General features: G+C 52.5%; 1 protein-coding gene across 1 annotated transcript; it reads right to left on the bottom strand.

Moving 5' to 3' along the window:
• Positions 1-8,717: 8,717 nt before the first annotated feature.
• Positions 8,718-13,211, bottom strand: LAG3 (lymphocyte activating 3). The gene is made up of 8 exons (XM_068141679.1): positions 13,157-13,211; positions 12,817-12,985; positions 12,427-12,653; positions 11,842-12,096; positions 11,368-11,661; positions 10,774-11,064; positions 10,413-10,525; positions 8,718-9,353 (listed from the first exon to the last, which is right to left on the bottom strand). The coding sequence occupies exons 1-8, from the start codon at positions 13,209-13,211 to the stop codon at positions 9,246-9,248; spliced, it is 1,512 nt and encodes a 503-aa protein (XP_067997780.1). The 3' UTR covers positions 8,718-9,245.
• Between the last annotated feature and the right edge of the window lie 5,244 nt (positions 13,212-18,455).

Below are 18,455 nucleotides of genomic sequence, written 5' to 3'. Positions count from 1 at the left end.
GCTTCCAGGGTCAGTGACTCCACCACCTCCCTGGGCAGCACATTTCAATGACAAATGACTCCCTCTGTGAAGAATTTCTTTCTAACACCCAGCCTAAACTGCAACATTGTTTTAGAATCATAGAATTGTTGGGGTTGGAGGGGACCTCAAGGATCATCTGGTTCCAACCACCCAGCCATGGGCAGGGACACCTCACACTAGATCAGGTTGCTCAGAGCCACATCCAGCCTGGCCTTAAAAACCTCCAGGGATGAGGTTTCTGCCACCTCCTTGGGCAAACTGTTCCAGTGTCTCACCACCCTCATGGTGAAGAACTTCTTCCTAACATCCAATCTGAATCTACCCATTTCTTTTTTTTTCCATCCCCCCTAGTCCTCCTGACACTGTTAAAGTCCCTCACCTGCCCCATTTCCCCCTTTTTCCCCTCAAACCCCAGGGCACCTGGGCTCTGTTGGAGTCTCCTCCCACCCCAGGTGTGGCCACTTGGCCCTCCCCACCCACTCCCCTATTTAATACTTCCCAGGAAAGGCAGAAGCCCCAAGCTGAGCCCATCTGGGCTGGAGGATCCTCCTCTCATCTCTGGTGAGTGCCCATGGTGCACACTGGGTGATGGTGGTGGTGACAACAAAGGCCGAGGGGCCTGGTGGCCCCCCGGTTAGGTAGGGCAATGATTGGTGACTACTCCAATATCATCCATGGTTGCTGGCTGGGCCTCCTTACTGGGGCTGAGCTCCACTGTGTGGTATCTTGGCCATTGAGGGTCTTGCCCCTGGCACTGGGATGGGTGCACAAATGGTGGTGGTGAAGCAGGAGCTGTTTAGTCATATGATGTTATGCTAATTACACTGTTTTTATCTGGAAGCCCCTTGAGTCTGCTCTCATCATTCAGTAAATCTCTGCTTTTGTGCCTCACCTACAGACCATTTCTTCCCCCTCACTACTTCTTTTCAGAAATAAGGAAAGAAAGGAGGAAAAGCAGCAATAAAGCACTTCTGGAAAATGCATTCACTTATCAATCACCTCTGAACAACAAGCCTTCAGGAAGAGGGGCAGGTTGGGAAGTGAGACTCGCTTCTTATGAATCACAAGACAAATGTCATAAAGAACAGACAGATAAAGACTGTGTCTTCTCCATTGTAGTTATGTTTCATGGTGGTAAATGCAGAGGAGAAAAAGTTGAAGCTGGCTTGGAAGTCTCAGTCACACTTCTCTACAGAAAGAGTCACTGAGAAAGGGACATTGTGACAAGTGAATACCCATCCTTCATACAGAATAACCAGGTTGGAAAAGACCTTTTGAGATTGAGTCCAACCTATCACCCAACACCATCTAATCAACTAAACCATGGCACCAAGTGCCTCATCCAGTCTCTTTTTAAACACTTCCAGTGATGGTGACTCTACCACCTCCCTGGGCAGCCCATTCAAATGGGCAATCTCTCTTTCTGTGAAGAACTTCTTCCTAACATCCAGCCTAAACCTCCTTTGGTGCAGCTTGAGACTGTGTCCTCTTGTTCTGGTGGTGGTTTTCTGGGAGAAGAGACCAACCCCCAGCTGGCTACAACTTCCCTTCAGGTAGTTATAGACAGCAATAAGGTCTCCTCTGAGCCTCCTTTTCTTCAGGCTAAGCAACCCCAGCTCCCTCAGCCTCTCCTCACAGGTCTGTGCTCCAGACCCCTCCCCAGCTTTGTTGCCCTTCTCTGGGCACCTCCCAGCAGCTCAACATCTTTCCTAAACTAAGGAGCCCAGAATTGGGCACAGGACTCGAGGTGTGGCCTAACCGGTGCTGAGTACAGGGAGAGAATGACCTCCCTGCTCCTGCTGGCCACACTGTTCCTGATGCAGGCCAGGATGCCATTGGCCTTCTTGGCCACCTGGGCACACTGCAGGCTCATATTCAGCCAGTACCCCCAGGTCCCTTTCTGCCTGGCTGCTCTCCAGCCACTCTGACCCCAGCCTGTAGCACTGCATGGGGTTGTTGTGGCCAATGTGTAGAACCCAACACTTAGATGTGTTAAATGGCTAATTAAAACCAGAGTAGGATAGTGAGAAATTAAAACAAAGCTACAACAAACTTCCCCCAGACCTCTTTTCTTCCCAGGCCAAGCTTCACACCTGACTCTTCCCTTCTTCCTTCCCCAAAGCATTGCAGGGGTGCAGGGACTGGGGCCTGTGGTCAGTTCACAGCACTTTAGCTGTGTTGCTTCTTCCTGCTTATGCTGTTCTCCTGCTCCACCACAGGATCCCTCACCAAGTGCTCTAGTGAGAGTCCTTCCTATGGGCTGCAGTTCTTTGTGTTCACCTCCACACAAGCCACCTTTTACGGCAAGGACAATCAGTCACTGGAACAGCCTCCCCAGGAACATGGTGGAGTCCTGATCACCAGAGTGATGAGCTGATGTTAAATGTCCTCTTCACCAGAGTGATGAGGTGTGATTAATCGGCCAGGGTGATGAATAAACTCATTTAGAGCCCCTTTCCCATGAGACCCTTGACCAGATGAGTCATGAGGTCTTGTTCAACCTGGGCTGTTTTGTTATTTGATGATTCAAACTGCTCCAGCACAGAGTCTCTGCACAAGGTACTGTCCTTCAGGAATGGACTGCAGAAGCACAACCTGCATCACCATGGTCTTCTGCAGGGGCACAGGAGTATCTCTGTTCCAGTGCTCGGGTGGAGCACCTCCTCTTCTTCTTCACTGATCTTGCTGTCTGCAGGGCTGTTTCTCTCACAGCTGCTGTGCAGTGCATTTCACCCTCTCTTAATCCAGTTATCACATAAGCACCCCCAGCATCACTGCCTGGTTCAGCTCTGGCCTGGTTTGGGACTAGACATGGCTCTGGATGATGTGGGGCCAGCTCCTGCTCGTTGATCGCAGAAGTCATCCATTGTAGCCCCTGTGCCACCAAAGCCTTGCCATGCAAACGCAGGGCAAGGTTACTCTCAGGTAAGCTGTACCACGGCTGAGCCTCAGCTGTTTCCCTTCTCTGAAGGGTGGAGGAGGGGGCTCTTGTGGTTTTGCACCCACATTTGGTCTCTCTCTCTCTGAATCCCAGCCTCAGTCAAGACGGCGGAAACCCACTGAGCCCCAGACACGGCTGAGATTTCATCTCTCTGCCACCCACTCTTCGCCTCTTGGCAGTGACTTGCCCCTTTCTGTGGAGGATGGGGGTGCAAGGTGCAACCAGCCTTTGGAGTAGTGGGGACAGACACAGTACTGAGGTTTGTCATAGCATCATAGATTCACAGAATCATTTCAGTTGGACAAGACCCTTAAGATCATCAAGTCCAACCATTCTCTAACTCTACCAAGCCTGGTGCTAAGCCATGTCCCTCAGCACCACAGCTCTGCCTCTTTTAAGCACCTCCAGGGATGGGAATTCAACCACCTCTCTGGGCAGCCTGTTCCAGTCTTTGAGAACCATTTTGATCATGAAGTTTATTCTAATATTCAACCTCAACCTGCCAGCAGATGTGAAAGGAAGAGCACTGATCCGGCCTTAAGTGCAGCCATTGGTCTGCTGGTTGTATCTTTGGAGAAAGAGGAAACTCCCATCACAGGGCAAGAGCCACCTCTGTGAGACACAAACTTCCCAGGGTGGGATCCGGGGGATGGGATGGGACAGGATGTAAGTGTTCAGAGCCTGTGAAAGCCCTGTCCTGAGACTCAGCTCTCCCTTCAGAGCCTGACACATCATGGCAGCATCTTCAAAATGCTCTCACATGCCTGCAAATAGAAATGTCCCTTCTGCTCCCTAGCTGCCAGAGAGGGGCTGTGCCGGGAAAATCAGAGCTGAGAAAAGTCAGGTTGGGATTGTAAGACCTTGGCGTCCCAGGGCTTGGGCTTCTTACAGATCCTGGCTTGTATTTCCTGTCCTGAGCACACTGCAGTGCAGACACAGTGGCTTGGTGTAAATGGTTCATCCATGTCACTGCAAACATCTCCCAGAAATGGCATCCCCCAAAGAGCTTCAGAATGCACTCAAAACTGCTGCAGACTTGCAGGGAGCAGAGCTGTGTGTCTGAGGGGACTAAGCTAGAGGCTTGGCCCCCACATTGACCCATTCTCACTCCAGGGAAGGGATTCAGGGGGTATCTTGGTCTCTCAGAGCTGCTACAGCTGCACAGTGACCAGGTACCGCTGGGACTGAGGGTCACAGCACACAGCGATGCATTTGTATCACTTCCATCCAAGCATCTCAAAGCACGTTGCAAGCATTAATTAAACATCAAAATCCAGAAGGCATGAATAATATTAGCCATCCAGTCTCTCCTTTGAATGGAATATTTCTCAAATATTTAACTGGGTTTATAATTCTGTGAGTCTGGTTCTCACCTTTCTGGGACAGTGGCCATGTGGCAACCACAAGGCCAAGTGTAGAGCCTGGCATCTGGGAAAGAACAGCCCCTTGGACCAGTGTACATTGGGAACTGACCTGTTGGAGAGCAGCTCTGGGGAAAGGGACCTGGGGGTCCTGGTTGACAGGAGGATGCCCATCAGCCAGCAATGTGCCCTGGTGGCCAAAAAGTCCAAGGGAATTTGGGAGTGAATTAGAAGGGGTGTAGTGAATAGGGCGAGAGAGGTTCTCCTGCCCCTCTTCTTTGCCCTGGTGAGGCCACAGCTGGAATATTGTGTCCAGTTCTGGGCTCCTCAGGTCAAGAAGGACCTCAGGGAACTGCTTGAGAGAGTCCAGCTAGAGCCACAAAGATGATGAAGTCAGTGGAACATCTCCCTGCTGAGGAAAGGCTGAGGGAGCTGGGGCACTTGAGCTTGGAGCAGAGGAGCCTGAGGGGTGACCTCATTCATGTTGATCAAGATGTGCAGGGCAGTGTGGGGAGGATGGAGCCAGGCTCTGCTCAGGGATGTCCAGTGACAGAACAAGGGCCACAGGTGCAAGCTGGAGCAGAGGAGGCTCCATGTGAACAGGAGGAGAAAGTTTTTCCCTGTGAGGGTGCCAGAGACGTGGAGCAGGCTGCCCAGAGAGGTTGTGGAGTCTCCTTCTCTGGGACATTCCAAACCCACCTGTATGTGTTCCTGTGTGACCTGCCCTAGGTGATGCTGCTCTGGCAGGGGGCTTGGGCTGGGTGACCTTTGGAGGTCCCTTCCAACCCCTGGCATGCTGTGATGCTGTGTGATTCTGTGAAAAGTGTGGCTGATCCAGCATCACACAATGACTGTGGCAGAGTGAGAAGAGACCCTCAGCCAAGTTTGTGGCTGCTATCTTTCCCTGTTTTCTTCCCTGCAGAGTCACTCCCCACCCACCCTGCTCTGCCTGTCTTTAATCCCATCACCAGGAATAGTTTTGAAGACTGGGCTTGGTGTGTAACAGATTCTTTTAGACCTCTGTGGAGAGAGGAAGCTCCCAGGCTATGCTGAGTGGAGGCTGAGGTTGTGCTGGGAATGATATCTCTCTGCAGGCACTTGCAGTCTCTCTGCAGAAGCTTAAATTGTGAAGAGAGCAAATATCATGAAGGTCAATTTGCTGATCAGAATGGAAAATCAGGGAATCTCCAGAGGTGTTCTTCATGGGCAAGGGATCCTCTGTGTTTTGGCAGACGGTGCAAAGTCTCATGGAGAAAGAGCAGGAAGATGTGCTGGGATGTCAGAGACTGGTTGAGGGTACTGGAATGGGGGATAGTCCAAGAATCACTGCAAAGGTGTGCCATCAAAAGTTACAGGGCCTAAAGCAAACCTAACCAAACCCAAGCTGAAGTTAAAAATGTGCCATAAATGCAACAGGCACGAGAGAAGTGGCTGGAGTTGTTAGGGACCTGTATGGGGTGGACATTACTGACTGTCTTACTATTTATGGCCTTGGCAAAAGGGAAGAGGAGAAGTTGGTGACAGTATTTGTTATGATGCACCACTGGAGGAGTTTCACCAGTACAGAGAACCTGGAACGTCTCCCCGGCAGCAGCTTGAAGCTGGGAGCGTTAAAGTGGGATGCAACCGAACAAACAGCACACGGCGTCAGGTTTAGTTCCTGAGCAGCAAGTAGAGGAACGTTTTGCGTTCACTTCCGTAGCTGAAAGCCAAGGGTTGTGAGAAGGACCCGGAGTGAGGCTCGGGACCGCGGGGCGCCGCCGGTGGCTCCCCGGTGGGCGGAGGGACGCTAGATGGCGACACGAACCCAGGTCCCGGCGCCGAGCCGCCCGGCAGCAGCGGCGCCCAGCCCGCCGCCGGGCCGGGGCCCCTTCGGTTCACAGGATCACGGAGCTGTGGAGCTTGGAAGCGACCTCCGGAAGTCATCCGGTCCAACCCCCTGCTAAAGCAGGGTGACCCAAAGCAGATTGCCCAGGATCGCGATGTCCGGGCGGGTGTGAAAGTCTCCAGAGGAGATCCGCAGCCTCTCTGGGCAGCCTGGGCCAGTGCTCTGGCACCTTACGTACGAGTTAAACCTCCTGCATCCCAGTTTGTGCCCGCTGCCCCTTGTCCACCTCTGACACGAGCTCGGCCCCATCCTCTTGACCCCCACCCTTGAGCTATTTCATAGAACCATGCAATCATAGAGTCCTTCAGCAGGAGTGACATCCATCTCTGACAGCTGTAGGAGCGAGTTGCATTGACCTGGCAGTCCAGCAAGGTGGAAACTCTTGGGTATGATGGAGACAAAAAGCTACACAGCAAGTCCCAAAGGCCTTGGATCTCAGTAGGTAGCACAAAATGCAGTAGCATTCTCATTAGGAGCTTGGTTTGAGACAAGCTCAAAACCTCAAAATGAGACCCCAGATTTTCTGGCTTTGTTCATTGCTGCATCCCAACATTGATTGCAGCATTGGGGAGGCAGAGACTCCCATAGGCAGCTCTTTATGCATTGGTGGTCTCTTGAGGTCTGTCACAGCAAGCCACTCAATGGCCATAGTTGACACTTTTCTCAGTGCCTTCATTTTGTCAGTAGTGGGCATCTGGGTGAAGAGCTCTGCTGGTTACAAAGGCAAGACTGCAACGCCCATGAAGCTTCAGATTGCATCCTGAGGACATCAGAGGTGTTGGAATTTGTCTTTATGTCAATTTGTACTTGTAGATGTATTTGTGTTTGTGTTGCTATTTATACACAACCTTGTCTGAGGCCTTTGTAGATGGTGTCACCCTAAACCTACACAAATTATACACCTCAGCCACTGTTAACTTCTATGGTACAAAGAAAAGTATTTCCAGGACCTGCTGCAGGTGTTATAATGATTGTGGAGGTGCTTGAACTGCCTCTGTAAGGCCTTCCCGGAGCCTTCCCTTCTCCAGGCTGAACAGCCCCAGCCTGTCCTCATAGCAGAGGTTCTCCAGCCCCCTGATCATCTTTGTGGCCTCCTCTGGACCTGCTCCATCAGGTCCATGTATCTCCTGTGCCGGGGGTTCCAGAGCTGGACACAGCACTGCAGGTGAGGTCTCCCCAGAGAAGAGCAGAGAGGCAGGATCACCTCTCTCCATCTCTGGCCATGCTGCTTTTGATGCTGCCATTGGCCTTCTGTGCTGCAAGTGCCCATTGCTGGCTCATGTCCAGTTTCTCATCCACCAGTGCTCCTGAGTCCCTCTCTGCAGGGCTGCTCTCAATCTGATCACCCCCCAGCCTAGATTGGTATCTAGGGTTGGCTTGACCTGACCTAGGCGCATATAATGCGGTCCTGCTGAACACTGGATTGTCCCTTAGCTCCACTGGGGCTAACCCATCTTTTTTCTATCTCCAGATCCTCTGGCAGAGAGAGAAGGCATAGCTATACAGGTGACCCCAACCTGAAAAAAACTGCAGCTTTGCCCTTTGCCTTGGAAGATGCCTGGTACCAGTCTGGATTACCCTGCCTTATATTGGTTCTATTTCAGGGTCTCCCTGAAGTGCTGTGGGACAGTTGAAGCAGAGAAGTCTACCTTGCACCTCTGCTGCATTTCTCTAGGCTCTCCAGAGCAGGCTAGTGGGAACTCTGTGCTGGTCCATTACCTGCAGTCTGAGGATTCCAGAGTACATTCATGACATGTGGACCTGAACCTCTTGGCAGGAGAAGGTGAGAATCCCACGGCAAGAAGGCCTCTTCATGTGCCTGCTGAAATAATGCAGATCTGGCCTGGTAGTGATTCTCTCTCAAGCCAAGAGAATCTTCCTTCCTAAACACAAGGAAAAATTCATTTTTGTACCCTTGCCTCCTTGTGCAGCCCCAGCCTGGGGACCCATGTGGGAGCAACAACATGTGTGACTCTCTGTACCAATGGGGCTTCCTTCTGGGGTGGCATGCAGTGTTGCAGCCCTCCATGGCTCTTGGGGGAGAAGGTAAAGAGCATTCTGTGACTACATGAAACCTAAACACACATAGGGTCCTGAGAGAGAGAGATGGGACCTGGTGGACCCACTTTTGCCTTACCAAGTGAGAGAGAGCCCTAACACCAGTTAAAGATCTGTCAGGAGAATGTGAGGATTAAAGGAAGAAATGAATTAATGAACAGGAACAGCCTGACAAGAGAGAAAAAAGAACAAGACAGAAAACCTCTTCTGAAGCATAGCAAAAAGAGACTGAACCTATGATAGTTTCTTTTCTAGGGGCTTTTAATTTCCCCATCCCCACTGTGAAAATATCTGAAATGAACAGGTGTAACTTCAGTGAAAACAGAAGAGAGAGGGAGAAGGGAGCAGAGTCTCTAGCAGCTGCCTCACAGGTGCAGAGGTGCACCCAGCACCACCCGCAGTCGCGATCCCCACAAGCGCACGCAGGGGCCAGTGTTTGGTGGGGTTTTGTCAGTTTATTTTAGGTTCTAATAAAATAAAATGCTGTAAATGTGCAACATGTGCAGTCCTCTCTGAAGTCCCCTCTGCCACTGAAATCGGTGCAAGAGCAGGGCAGTGTGGGGAAAGGGGGAAGAGAGAGGGTGGTAGGGAGGAAACACCATGGGGCTGCGAGGGATCTGAGCTGCAGCCATCTCCCACATCCCAGTGTCCCACTAGCCTGTGAGAGAGGCTGTGAAGGAGGGAAAAAGGTAGAAGAAAGAAATGGCTGTGAAGCAGATAATAGCTACTGGCTCAAATACTCCCAGCAGCTCCAAAGCATCTGTGCAGCCTGTCACCTCACTGCAGTGGTGAGCCTTTCCTTGCCCTAGTCCGCATCTTCCAGCTCCTCTGCAGCTACAGAGCTCCCATGGCCTCCTGGTATGTTCATGCCAGCCCCAGCCCCTCCTGAAGAGTCTGAATGAACCCCCTCTCTCTGCAGTGTGGTACACAAAGTTTCATCCTCCCATGCAGACTGGGCTTAGTGTCCCTGCTCCCATCAGCACTCAGTTTGCTGGATCTTCTCTCCCTGTTTTTCCTCCATCTCCTTCCTTGGCACAGTGACTGCAATCATCCCTTCCAGTGCTGGAAAGACAGGAGGCTGAGCCTAGAAGGGAAGAAATAGACAACATCAGGAATAGGAGGAGGAACAAATGGCCTAAGTCTGGGCTTCTGCCTGCCATGGAGGGTTGCAAAGAGACTGTTTGCAAAGGCCTGCAGTGATAGGACAATGGGCAATGGCTTGAAATGAGAGAAGAGCAGATTTAGATTGGATGTTAGGAACAAGTTCTGCACCATGAGGCTGCTGGAACACTGCAACAGGTTGCCCAGGGAGGTGGTTGAGGCCCCATCCCTGGAGATATTCAAGGTCAGGCTGGACAAGGCTCTGAGCAAGCTGATCTAGTGGAGAATGTCCCTACTGCCTGCAGAGGGTTTGGCCTGGATGACCTTTGGAGGTCCCTTCCAACCCAAACTGTTCTGTGATTCTGTGACTAAATGTTCTCTGCAGTCTGCAAAAGAGATGGACGTGAAATGAGGTGTGGAGGTCCCTTGTGGTCGTGTTTTCAAGTTGCCTGCTGGGGAGGGATAAGTCAGAAACTGGTGTTTGGGATCACAAAGGCAAAGCAGAGTTTTCAGAAGATGAGATACTGGAACAAGCTGAGCAAATGAAGGGCATTAAGTTGCTTCCAGCAGACAGTCATGGTGAAAGGGCTGAGTCAGCAACAACAGGTTGCATTAAGATCAGCAGTGGGTGTTTGTATGGAACAGGAGACTCTGTTACACCAAATCATCCAGAAAAGGAATGAGAGAGGATGTCTACAAAAGCCTGGAAATGAACCCTCCTCTGCTACAGTGTGGCTTGATCTCGGGGGGAGCAAAGAAGCAGCTTTGCAAGGTTGGGCTGTGGTTGTCTTCTGGGAGGTTTTATTCCTCCTCTGAAATGTCTGACCTGCCCCAAAATGAATGGCACATGTAGTCAGACCTGCCAGTGCCCAGGATCCAGCTTCATGAAGTGTCCATGACATCCTCAGCAGTCTGAGCCCCATTTTTCCTCTGGCTGCTGTGTTGCTAAGGCATTTCACTGATGTCTCCAGGGTACCCAGGAGAGGGTCAGAAAGGGCTGATGTGCAGGGAAGCTAATAGAAATGGCTTGATGGACACTTACCCTTTTTTGTAGGGCCAGAGCCAGAACACAGACCGTAAGCAGGAAGAAGAGGGTGAGTGTGAGCCCAAAAGTAACCTGCCCACTGAAGATGGGAGGACTGGAGACCTGGGCACCTGTGAGGAGGAACCACAGTTAGGAACGAGAGAAGACTGATTTTGCACAGAGGCAAGGCTGGGAGTGCATAAAGGCAGAAAACTGGAAGGAGCAACAGGAGGAACTGGTGAGAGCTAAGACAGGATGGCAACAAGATGAGATCCAGGTGGTCTAAGGGGAAAAGGATAGGGTGAGGCTGAGAGGAAAGGGCACCAAGGAATTGAATAGGGTGAGAAGGGGTCACTTAGACGTCTGTGGGGGACAGTACCTGTGATCTGTAGTCCATACTCCACTGCTCCCAGCCTGCCTTCTGGCCCATGCACACTGCACTCCCATGTACCCATATCCTTTTGTGACACCTGAGGTATTTCCATGGTAGGACCCATCTGGAGTCTGTGGCCTTCCTGGTTATGGGAGGTGGCCCCAGTCAGCTGCCTGTCAGTGGGGGCTGACTCCAGGTGCTCCCACTGGAAACGTTCGTGTCCCCGGGGGTGTGTGAGGCTGCAGAACAGCAGCAGTCGAGACCCCTCAGAAACTGCTCCTTGGATGCTCGGGGTGACTGCAGCAAAGCAAAGCAAACAGACCCTCAGGAAAGACTACAGGCAGGCCCACATCTCTCCCCCTTCTTTCCTTCTTTGATTACACCCCTCCTTTATTACTTCCCCTCATCTATTTTGTCTTCCTCAACCTTAAGATAAATAATCAAGCAACCCGGGAAACCCTCTGCTTGCAGCAGAATCCAGTGCTGCCCGGCGCCCTGAGAAGAGACCTCCCCAGCAGGACCAACCCACGGTCACTGCACTGATGTGTGGGGAGTGGGGAACCCCAGAGCAGAGATGCACATCTTTGTTTCTGCTCCCACCTGTAACTACTGCCAAGGTCACGTCCCTGCTGATTGTCCTTCTGCCCACATTGACAGCACAGCGGTACTGCCCCGCGTCGCCTGGCCCCACCGTGGGGAGATGAAGGGGGAAGCTTCTGCTGCTCCTGTTCTGGGAGATGCTCCATTCTTGCAAGTGTCCTTGAGCAAGGTGGCTCCAGTGGGCTGTCACCATGTTGCTCCCAGAGGTGCTGGGAAGGTAGCTCAGGGTGCATGGTAGGTCAGCTGCAGAGCCAGCTGCAGCATAGACTATGGGGTTGCTTGGGCCACTAAAACCTGTGCCAGAGAGAAGGAGGACACTGTGGGGGGGGTGGATGGAAAGGGCTCCACAGAGAGGTGACTGGCCTTGGAAGAGAGGACAGGGTGGGATCTGGGAAGCTGGAGGCACTGCAGTTGGTCAGTCACATCAAAGGGAGCAACTTGGGGGTGCCAGAGCAAGGCAGGGGCTGAACTTGCCTAGGATCTGCAGGTTGTAGGTGGCAGAAACGACCTCGTCATCGGAGTATCTGAGCTGGCAGCGCCAGTAGCCAGCGTCGCTCATGGCTGGCCGGAGCATGAAGTGTGCCCCACGCAAGCAGAAGGTCCTGGGGGTGGGGAGCAGGTGCCCCTTGTGGAACCAGCAGGTCTCCACCAGCCTGGCCCGATGGCTGGAGTTGCAGCTCAGCAGAAGTGGCTCATTTTCTACCACTGGGCTGGGCTGGCTGAGGGTTACTGCAGACACACAAAGTGTGTGAGTAGGTGAGGCTGAGATCACGGGGAGCTACCAAACCATCCCTTTATGATCCTCCTGTCCTAGCCTTGTCCTTCAGGCAGCTCCCTCTCAAGAGATGAGAGCAGACAGCAGGAAGATCCATAGATCATCGAATACCAGCTTGGAAGAAACCTCAAGGACCATCTAGCCCAACCCTTCAGGGCGTGTGCTTTCAGAAGGCTGTTGCCTCTAACCCGCCCTGGCAAAACACAGCATCCCATCCCCACCCCACCCTTGCAACTCCCCGGAGCCAAAAATCCATCGCCTTCAGGGTTTCTGTCTTCACCCACCTGTAACTACCCCCAGCTGCAGCCGGCAGCTCAGCAGCTCCGTGTTGTGTGCCACCCGTGCCTCATACAGCCCAGCATCGCCGCTCCGCACCGGGCTGATCCGCAGCGAGAAGTCGCCGCTGCGTAAGGCAGAGTCCGGGACGGTCACCCGCGGCCGCATGGGCAGCGACATCTTCCGCAGCCCCGACGGCCCCACCTCCAGCACCACCTGGGGCTCCTGCTGGCCGCTGCCAACGGGACAAGGGAGCGGCTCACGCCGAAGGCAAAGACGAGATCAAGGGGTGGGGACAGGGAGGATGGAATGTGGGGAAGGAAAAAGGGGGCTCTGAGCGTCTCCCACCCTCCCCTGTTCCCCCACAAGGACACGAGCCTGGCTCGGCCCTGGCGTACCTTCCCCCGTGCCGGAGCCACAGCATGGACATCTTATCAGACAGCAAATTCTGCCTCTTCCCGGGGCTCAGGTAGCAAGGCAGCATGGCTGAACCCCCTGCTCTGGCCCACACTTTCTGCTCCCTGCTTTCCACCTCTGCTACTGCTTCTCCTGGCAGGATGTGGTCAGCTGTAAGGAGATGGAAGGTTGAGCAAAAGGTGTGACTCATGGAGCAGAGAGCAGGATCTGACCATCTTTAATGTGGCTGGAAGGGCACAAATTCTCCCTTCCAGACCAAGCAAAGCCCAGACTCAGCTCCTTGAGCTACTCTGCCACCCTGATATCTCAAGCCACTCTTACCACTGAAAGTCAGCAGAGTGGAGGTGAGGAACAGCACCAGGGAGCTCAGTATCATAGTGGCATCCAGGAGAGCTGACAGCTGTGTCTTCCCACTCAGGTCCGTGCTCAGTTAGGTCCAAAGCTTTCAGAGATCAGCAAAAATGAAGCATGGGCAAAGAAGGTGTTGAGAGTGCTTGGTTGAACCAAGGAGGGTCAGCTGGCCGTGCTTGCTCTCATGCTGCCTCTGCTCTGATCAAAGTCTTTCCCTAGACACCCTTATATTGCAGGTGGGCAGCTGATTTCCTCCCAGCGTCACAGCCAAGAAACCATCTGACTGTGAGGCACGTGAAGGCCAGGCTGCAGACAGCGCAAGAGAGGAGGGACAGGGCAGAGGCACTGCTCTGAGCATCTCCAGTGGAAATTCTTTGGGTGGCTGTTGTTTTTCTGACAAGTTTCACTTCTATAGAGATGGTGGAAAAAGTGTAGAAGCCACTTCCCAGAAAGCGCCCTGCCTCCAGCTGTGTCTTTCATCTCTTACCTTGTTTGGTTTGATCTTTCCGCCTCTCATGACTTCTTTCTAGTTGTTTCAGGGCTTTTGAGAACTCTCCTGTGAAGTGGGGGTAAGTTTAGTCAGAGATGAATCCCCCTGTGTCTGCAGAGCTGAGTCCTCAGAGATGAGAGGGGCTGGGGGCAGCTGGATTTATCTCTTAAGCAGTTGGGGTGGGTTGTTACAGGTCTGACACCAGGCACACTAACAGCCCAGATTTGTCGTAGCTTCAGTTCATGGATTGGCACTGGGTTGGAAGGGACCCTCAAAGGCCATCTTGTCCAAGCCCTCTATACTTAGCAGGGGCACCTCCTGCCCCAACCTAGGTGCAGGATTGTGCCCTTTGCCTTATTGAACCTCATGAGGTTCTCCTCAGCTCACCTCTGCATGTCCAGCTCCCTCTGCATGGCACCCATCCCATCCTTCAGTCTTATCAACCACGCCACTCACGTTGGCATCATCTGCAGACTTGCTGAGGGTGCCTCAATCCTTCTGTCTGTATCATTGATGAAGACCTTGAACAACACTGGTCCCAGTACAGACCCCTGAGGGACACCACTTGCCACCTGTCTCTGGACATTGAGCCATTGACCACTACCCTCTGGATGTGATCATCCAACCAATTCCTTATCCACTGCACAGTCCACCTATCCAATCCATATGTCTCCAGCTTAGAGAGGAGGACACTGTGAGAGACTGTGTCAAAGGCTTTACAGAAGTCCATCTGGATGACATCTGTTGGTCTTCCCTTGTCCACTGATGTAGTGACACCTTTGTAGAAAGCCACCAGCTTGGCCAGGCAGGACTTCCCTTGGTGAAGCCATGCACTTGGTTCTCTTTGAAAGGGAGCAGTTGGATGCACAAATAACAACACAGCTTTTCCATGATTATAGATCTGAAGTCAGCTGCATGAGCAACCCAGTTCTGCTGCAGGCCTGGTTGCATTCCAGCAGTCAGACACACCAGTCACAGGCTTGGAACTGCTCTACAGAACCTTTGTCATTGCTGGTGGTGGGGACTGAGCTGCAGCAACCACTCTGCAGCTTTGAGAAAAGACAGCTGGAATTACTGCTGTAGTTAGAGTTTAGGTGTAGATGGTTTAGGTTGGAAGGCACATTGAAGATCATCCAGTTCCATGGGCATGGCAGGGACACACAGAATCACAGAATCAATAAGACTGGAAAAGACCTCAGAGATCATCAGGTCCAACCTATTACCTAACACCTCCCGACAACTAAACCATGGCACCAAGCACCACATTCAATCCTTTTTTGAACACCTCCAGGGACAGTGACTCCACCACCTCCCTGGGCAGCACATTCCAATGGCCAATTACTCTCTGTGAAGAACTTTCTCCTCACCTCAAGCCTAAACTTCCCCTGGTGCCTTCCACTAGACCAGGATGCTCAAGGCCTCATCCAACCTGGATTTGAACACCTCCAGGGAGGGGGCATCCACAACCTTCACTGGAAAGAATTTCTTCCTTATCTCCAGTCTAAATCTCCCCTCTTGCAGCTCAAAGCCATTGCCTTTCATCCTGTCACTACAAGCCCTTGTAAAAAGTCCCTCCCCAGCTTTCTTGTAGCCCCCTTCTCCAGGCTGCTCTCAAACCTCTTCAATCAGTTCACAGGCAGCATGAGGAAAGGGTCTGTGGAGAGCTCCAACCACAGCACATGTGACCCGGTGACCTGGACAAAGTGGAGGTGTTCTGAGGAGACAGAGGAGCAGACAGGAAAAGCAACCAGCACTGAGGAGAGGGTCTGCATGCTGTGGCACTGTAAGGGGCATGAGGAAGGCTTCCCTCATCCTCCAGCTGTGCTGGGGAAAACTTGTCTGAGTTTGTGTGCTGAGAGGGCTTGTCCTAGTTTCTGTGTCAGCTGCCCAGCTTTGCACAGGGCAAGACATTTCCATCCCTGTGCCTCGCCCTCGGGCCCTTTTATCTCTGGGAACCCCCACTGGTGTGGCTCACACTTTCCAGCAACCCACTGGCTCTGACTCTTTTGGATTTAATCAGCCCTTCATGACAGATGTCAGACACCCAAGCCCCTCAGCAGCTCATCCCCTGAAGGCTGAGATGGGGCTTTTCCTGGAGGGTGAGGGAAGGCAGACTGCTTCCTCATGACAGAAGGATCCTTGCTTGCTCTCTAGTCTTCCTCAGCTGGCTGGTGAAGGATAAAAGGGAGCAAGTGGTGTGCCTCGCTTCAGCAGCTCCCTGTTGTGGTGGCAGCTCCTGTCTCTTTTATCACACCTGGCTTTTCAGCCTCCTGAGGAGTGGGATGGGAGTACAGGAACCTGATGCATCCTTGTGTGCCTCGATGTTCCCAGCAGACTGCTTCGCAGTGGTTCTTCAGTCCTCTCTGTTACTCAGGATCGTGCAAGATGGGAAGAGAGAAAGGAGATGGGGGAGAAACTGTGACAGTTGGCAGGAGATGTTTGTTTTCCTCCTGTTCAAGAAAAATAGTTTGTGGTGCCCAGTCCAAGCAGAAAGCATCAACTTCTCTTTCCCCTGAGTCAGCAGTGTGGGAATGGTGTGAGTGTGTGGGTGAAGACGAGAGATGGAACCGTGGTGGGGAGGCACGTACAGCTCCACAGCCTGGTATCATCTGCTCGCCCTCCCCTGGAGACACATTAAGCTTGCTCCTCTTCCCCTTCACCCTGACCTCTCTGTTCCTCTCTAGCCCCCCAAACCACCCCTAACATGCTCTAGGAAATGCTTCTTCCTTCTAAGAAGCAGGAATGGGGAGCGCTGCATCCCCATCCTGCTGCTGCTTCCTGTGGGGGTGAGCACAAGGAGCTGATGGGGAGCCCAGGAAAGTGCCAGGTGGTGCCTGGGGCTGAGGGGTTATCATGCTGAGTGAGCATGTTGAGAGAGGAAGGGTTTGGAGGCACTGTTTTACTCAGCACCAGCCACCTGTGACGTTCCTTTCTGCTGACCCATTTTAAATGCTGACTCCTTTGAGGGACATTTTCATCACCTCCCAGAGCAGGACCCACGGCAGAGGTAATGGGAGGCTTTCCTCAGGGCCTTCTGGATGGGTCCCCTGGGCAAGAGGGACCAACATGGCTCCAGAAGAGCCATGGGGAATGAGGGGCTGCCTACAACAGGAGTGTCCCAGGATGGAGACACCGGAGCCCAGCTCTCTAAATGCTCCTTTGTCCATGTTAGGCATTAGGTGGCTTCAGGCAGGCTCCAGACTTCCCCACGGCAGTCAGCATGCACACCGCCATAAGCCAGCGCCTTTCGTGTCTCTCTTGGTGTGTCCTACAGGTGCAAACAGCCCTGACCAGGGAAAACAGGAATAGAAAACCTTCTTTTGCAGTATCATGGAGGGAGTTCTGCTGAAGGAATTTTCCACTGCAGTTCCAAACCCCGGTGATATGATGTTTTTGTCTGAGTGACTCCACTTACACGTCTTGGTCTTTCAGGTCTGAAGCTATGCACAGTCTTCTGCTTTCTGCTGGATTTTTGAGGTGCTCTGTAGTTTGTTTACAGGCTTTAACTGACCTAAGAAACCAAATTGTGATTTGAGGACTGTGCTCTCATCTGTGCAACTTGAGATCAGCTGGTCTGGGTGCTCCTGAGATGGAAAAGGGCCTCGTGTCAAACATCCTGACTGCTGTGTGCACAGAGCTAAAGCAAACACAGCAAGCAACAAGAAGTTACTCACCAGGAAGAGATAAGGAAGAACTTTGTGCCACAGGGCTGCCAGCAGCAAGTGGCCACACCTGGGCAGGCAGCAGGGGATGCAGAGGGAGCAAAAGCTGCCAGGCAGGTTGGCACCTGATGGGCACCTGGACAAGCAGGGGGGTTTCCAGAGGTCAGACTGGGATTCACTGTGAGACTTCTGGCACTGACTGGGAAGATGTGCTGGCATTCAGTGAGACCTGGACAGGCTGGGAGCTGGGCAGAGAGGAACCTCATGAAGTTCAACAAGGGCAAATGTAGGGTCCTGCACCTGGGGAGGAACAATCCCATGGACCAGGACAGGTGAGGAGCTGACCTGCTGGGAAGCAGCTTTGTGGAGGGGAACCTGGGAGTGCTGGTGGACTACAAGTTCACCATGAGCCAGCAATGTGCCCTCATGGCCAAGAGGGACAACAGTACTGTGGGGTGCATTAAGAAGAGTGTGGCCAGAAGGTCAAGGGAGGTTCTTCTCCTTGTCTACACTGCCCTGATGAGGCCTGATCTGAAATATTGTGTCCATTTCTGGACTCCCCAGTATTAAGAGAGACAGAGATCTGCTGAGGGAGTCCAGTGGAGGGCCACAAAGATGCTGAGGGAAGCAGAGCATCCATCTTATGAGGAGAGGCCGAGAGACCTGGGGCTGTTTAGCTTGGAGAAGAGCAGCCTGAGGGAGGATCTTCTCAATGCTTATCAATATCTAAAGGGCAAGTGTCAGGAGGATGGAGTCAGACTCTTTTCAGTGGTGTCCAGTGCTAGGGCAAGGGGCAATGGACACGAACTGGAACATAGGAGGTTCCATGTAAACACAAGGAAAAGTAATTCCCTTTGAGGGGGGCAGAGAGGTTGTGGACTCCGCATCTCTGGTGGCATTGCAAACATGTTCCTGTATGGTTTCCTCTAGATGATCCTGCTTTAGTGGGGGAGTTGGTCTAGATGATTTGCCTTCAGAGATCACTTCCAACCATTCTGTGATTCTGTGAAATGCACTGAAACAGGCACCCCTGAGGCACAGGGATGCAGGTCACTGCCACCACTCTTTCCATGCTGGTTTCTACCAAGGTGCTAACCTGAGCTCAATTCTGCATGGG

This window comes from Melanerpes formicivorus, unplaced genomic scaffold (assembly GCF_026170545.1).
Source record: "Melanerpes formicivorus ecotype bairdi unplaced genomic scaffold, bMelFor1.0.p_v2 SCAF_8, whole genome shotgun sequence".
In the NCBI taxonomy this organism is placed as follows: Eukaryota; Metazoa; Chordata; class Aves; order Piciformes; family Picidae; genus Melanerpes; species Melanerpes formicivorus.
Note: the sequence above shows the minus strand (reverse complement) of the source record. Positions and strands in the feature narration are given on the sequence as shown.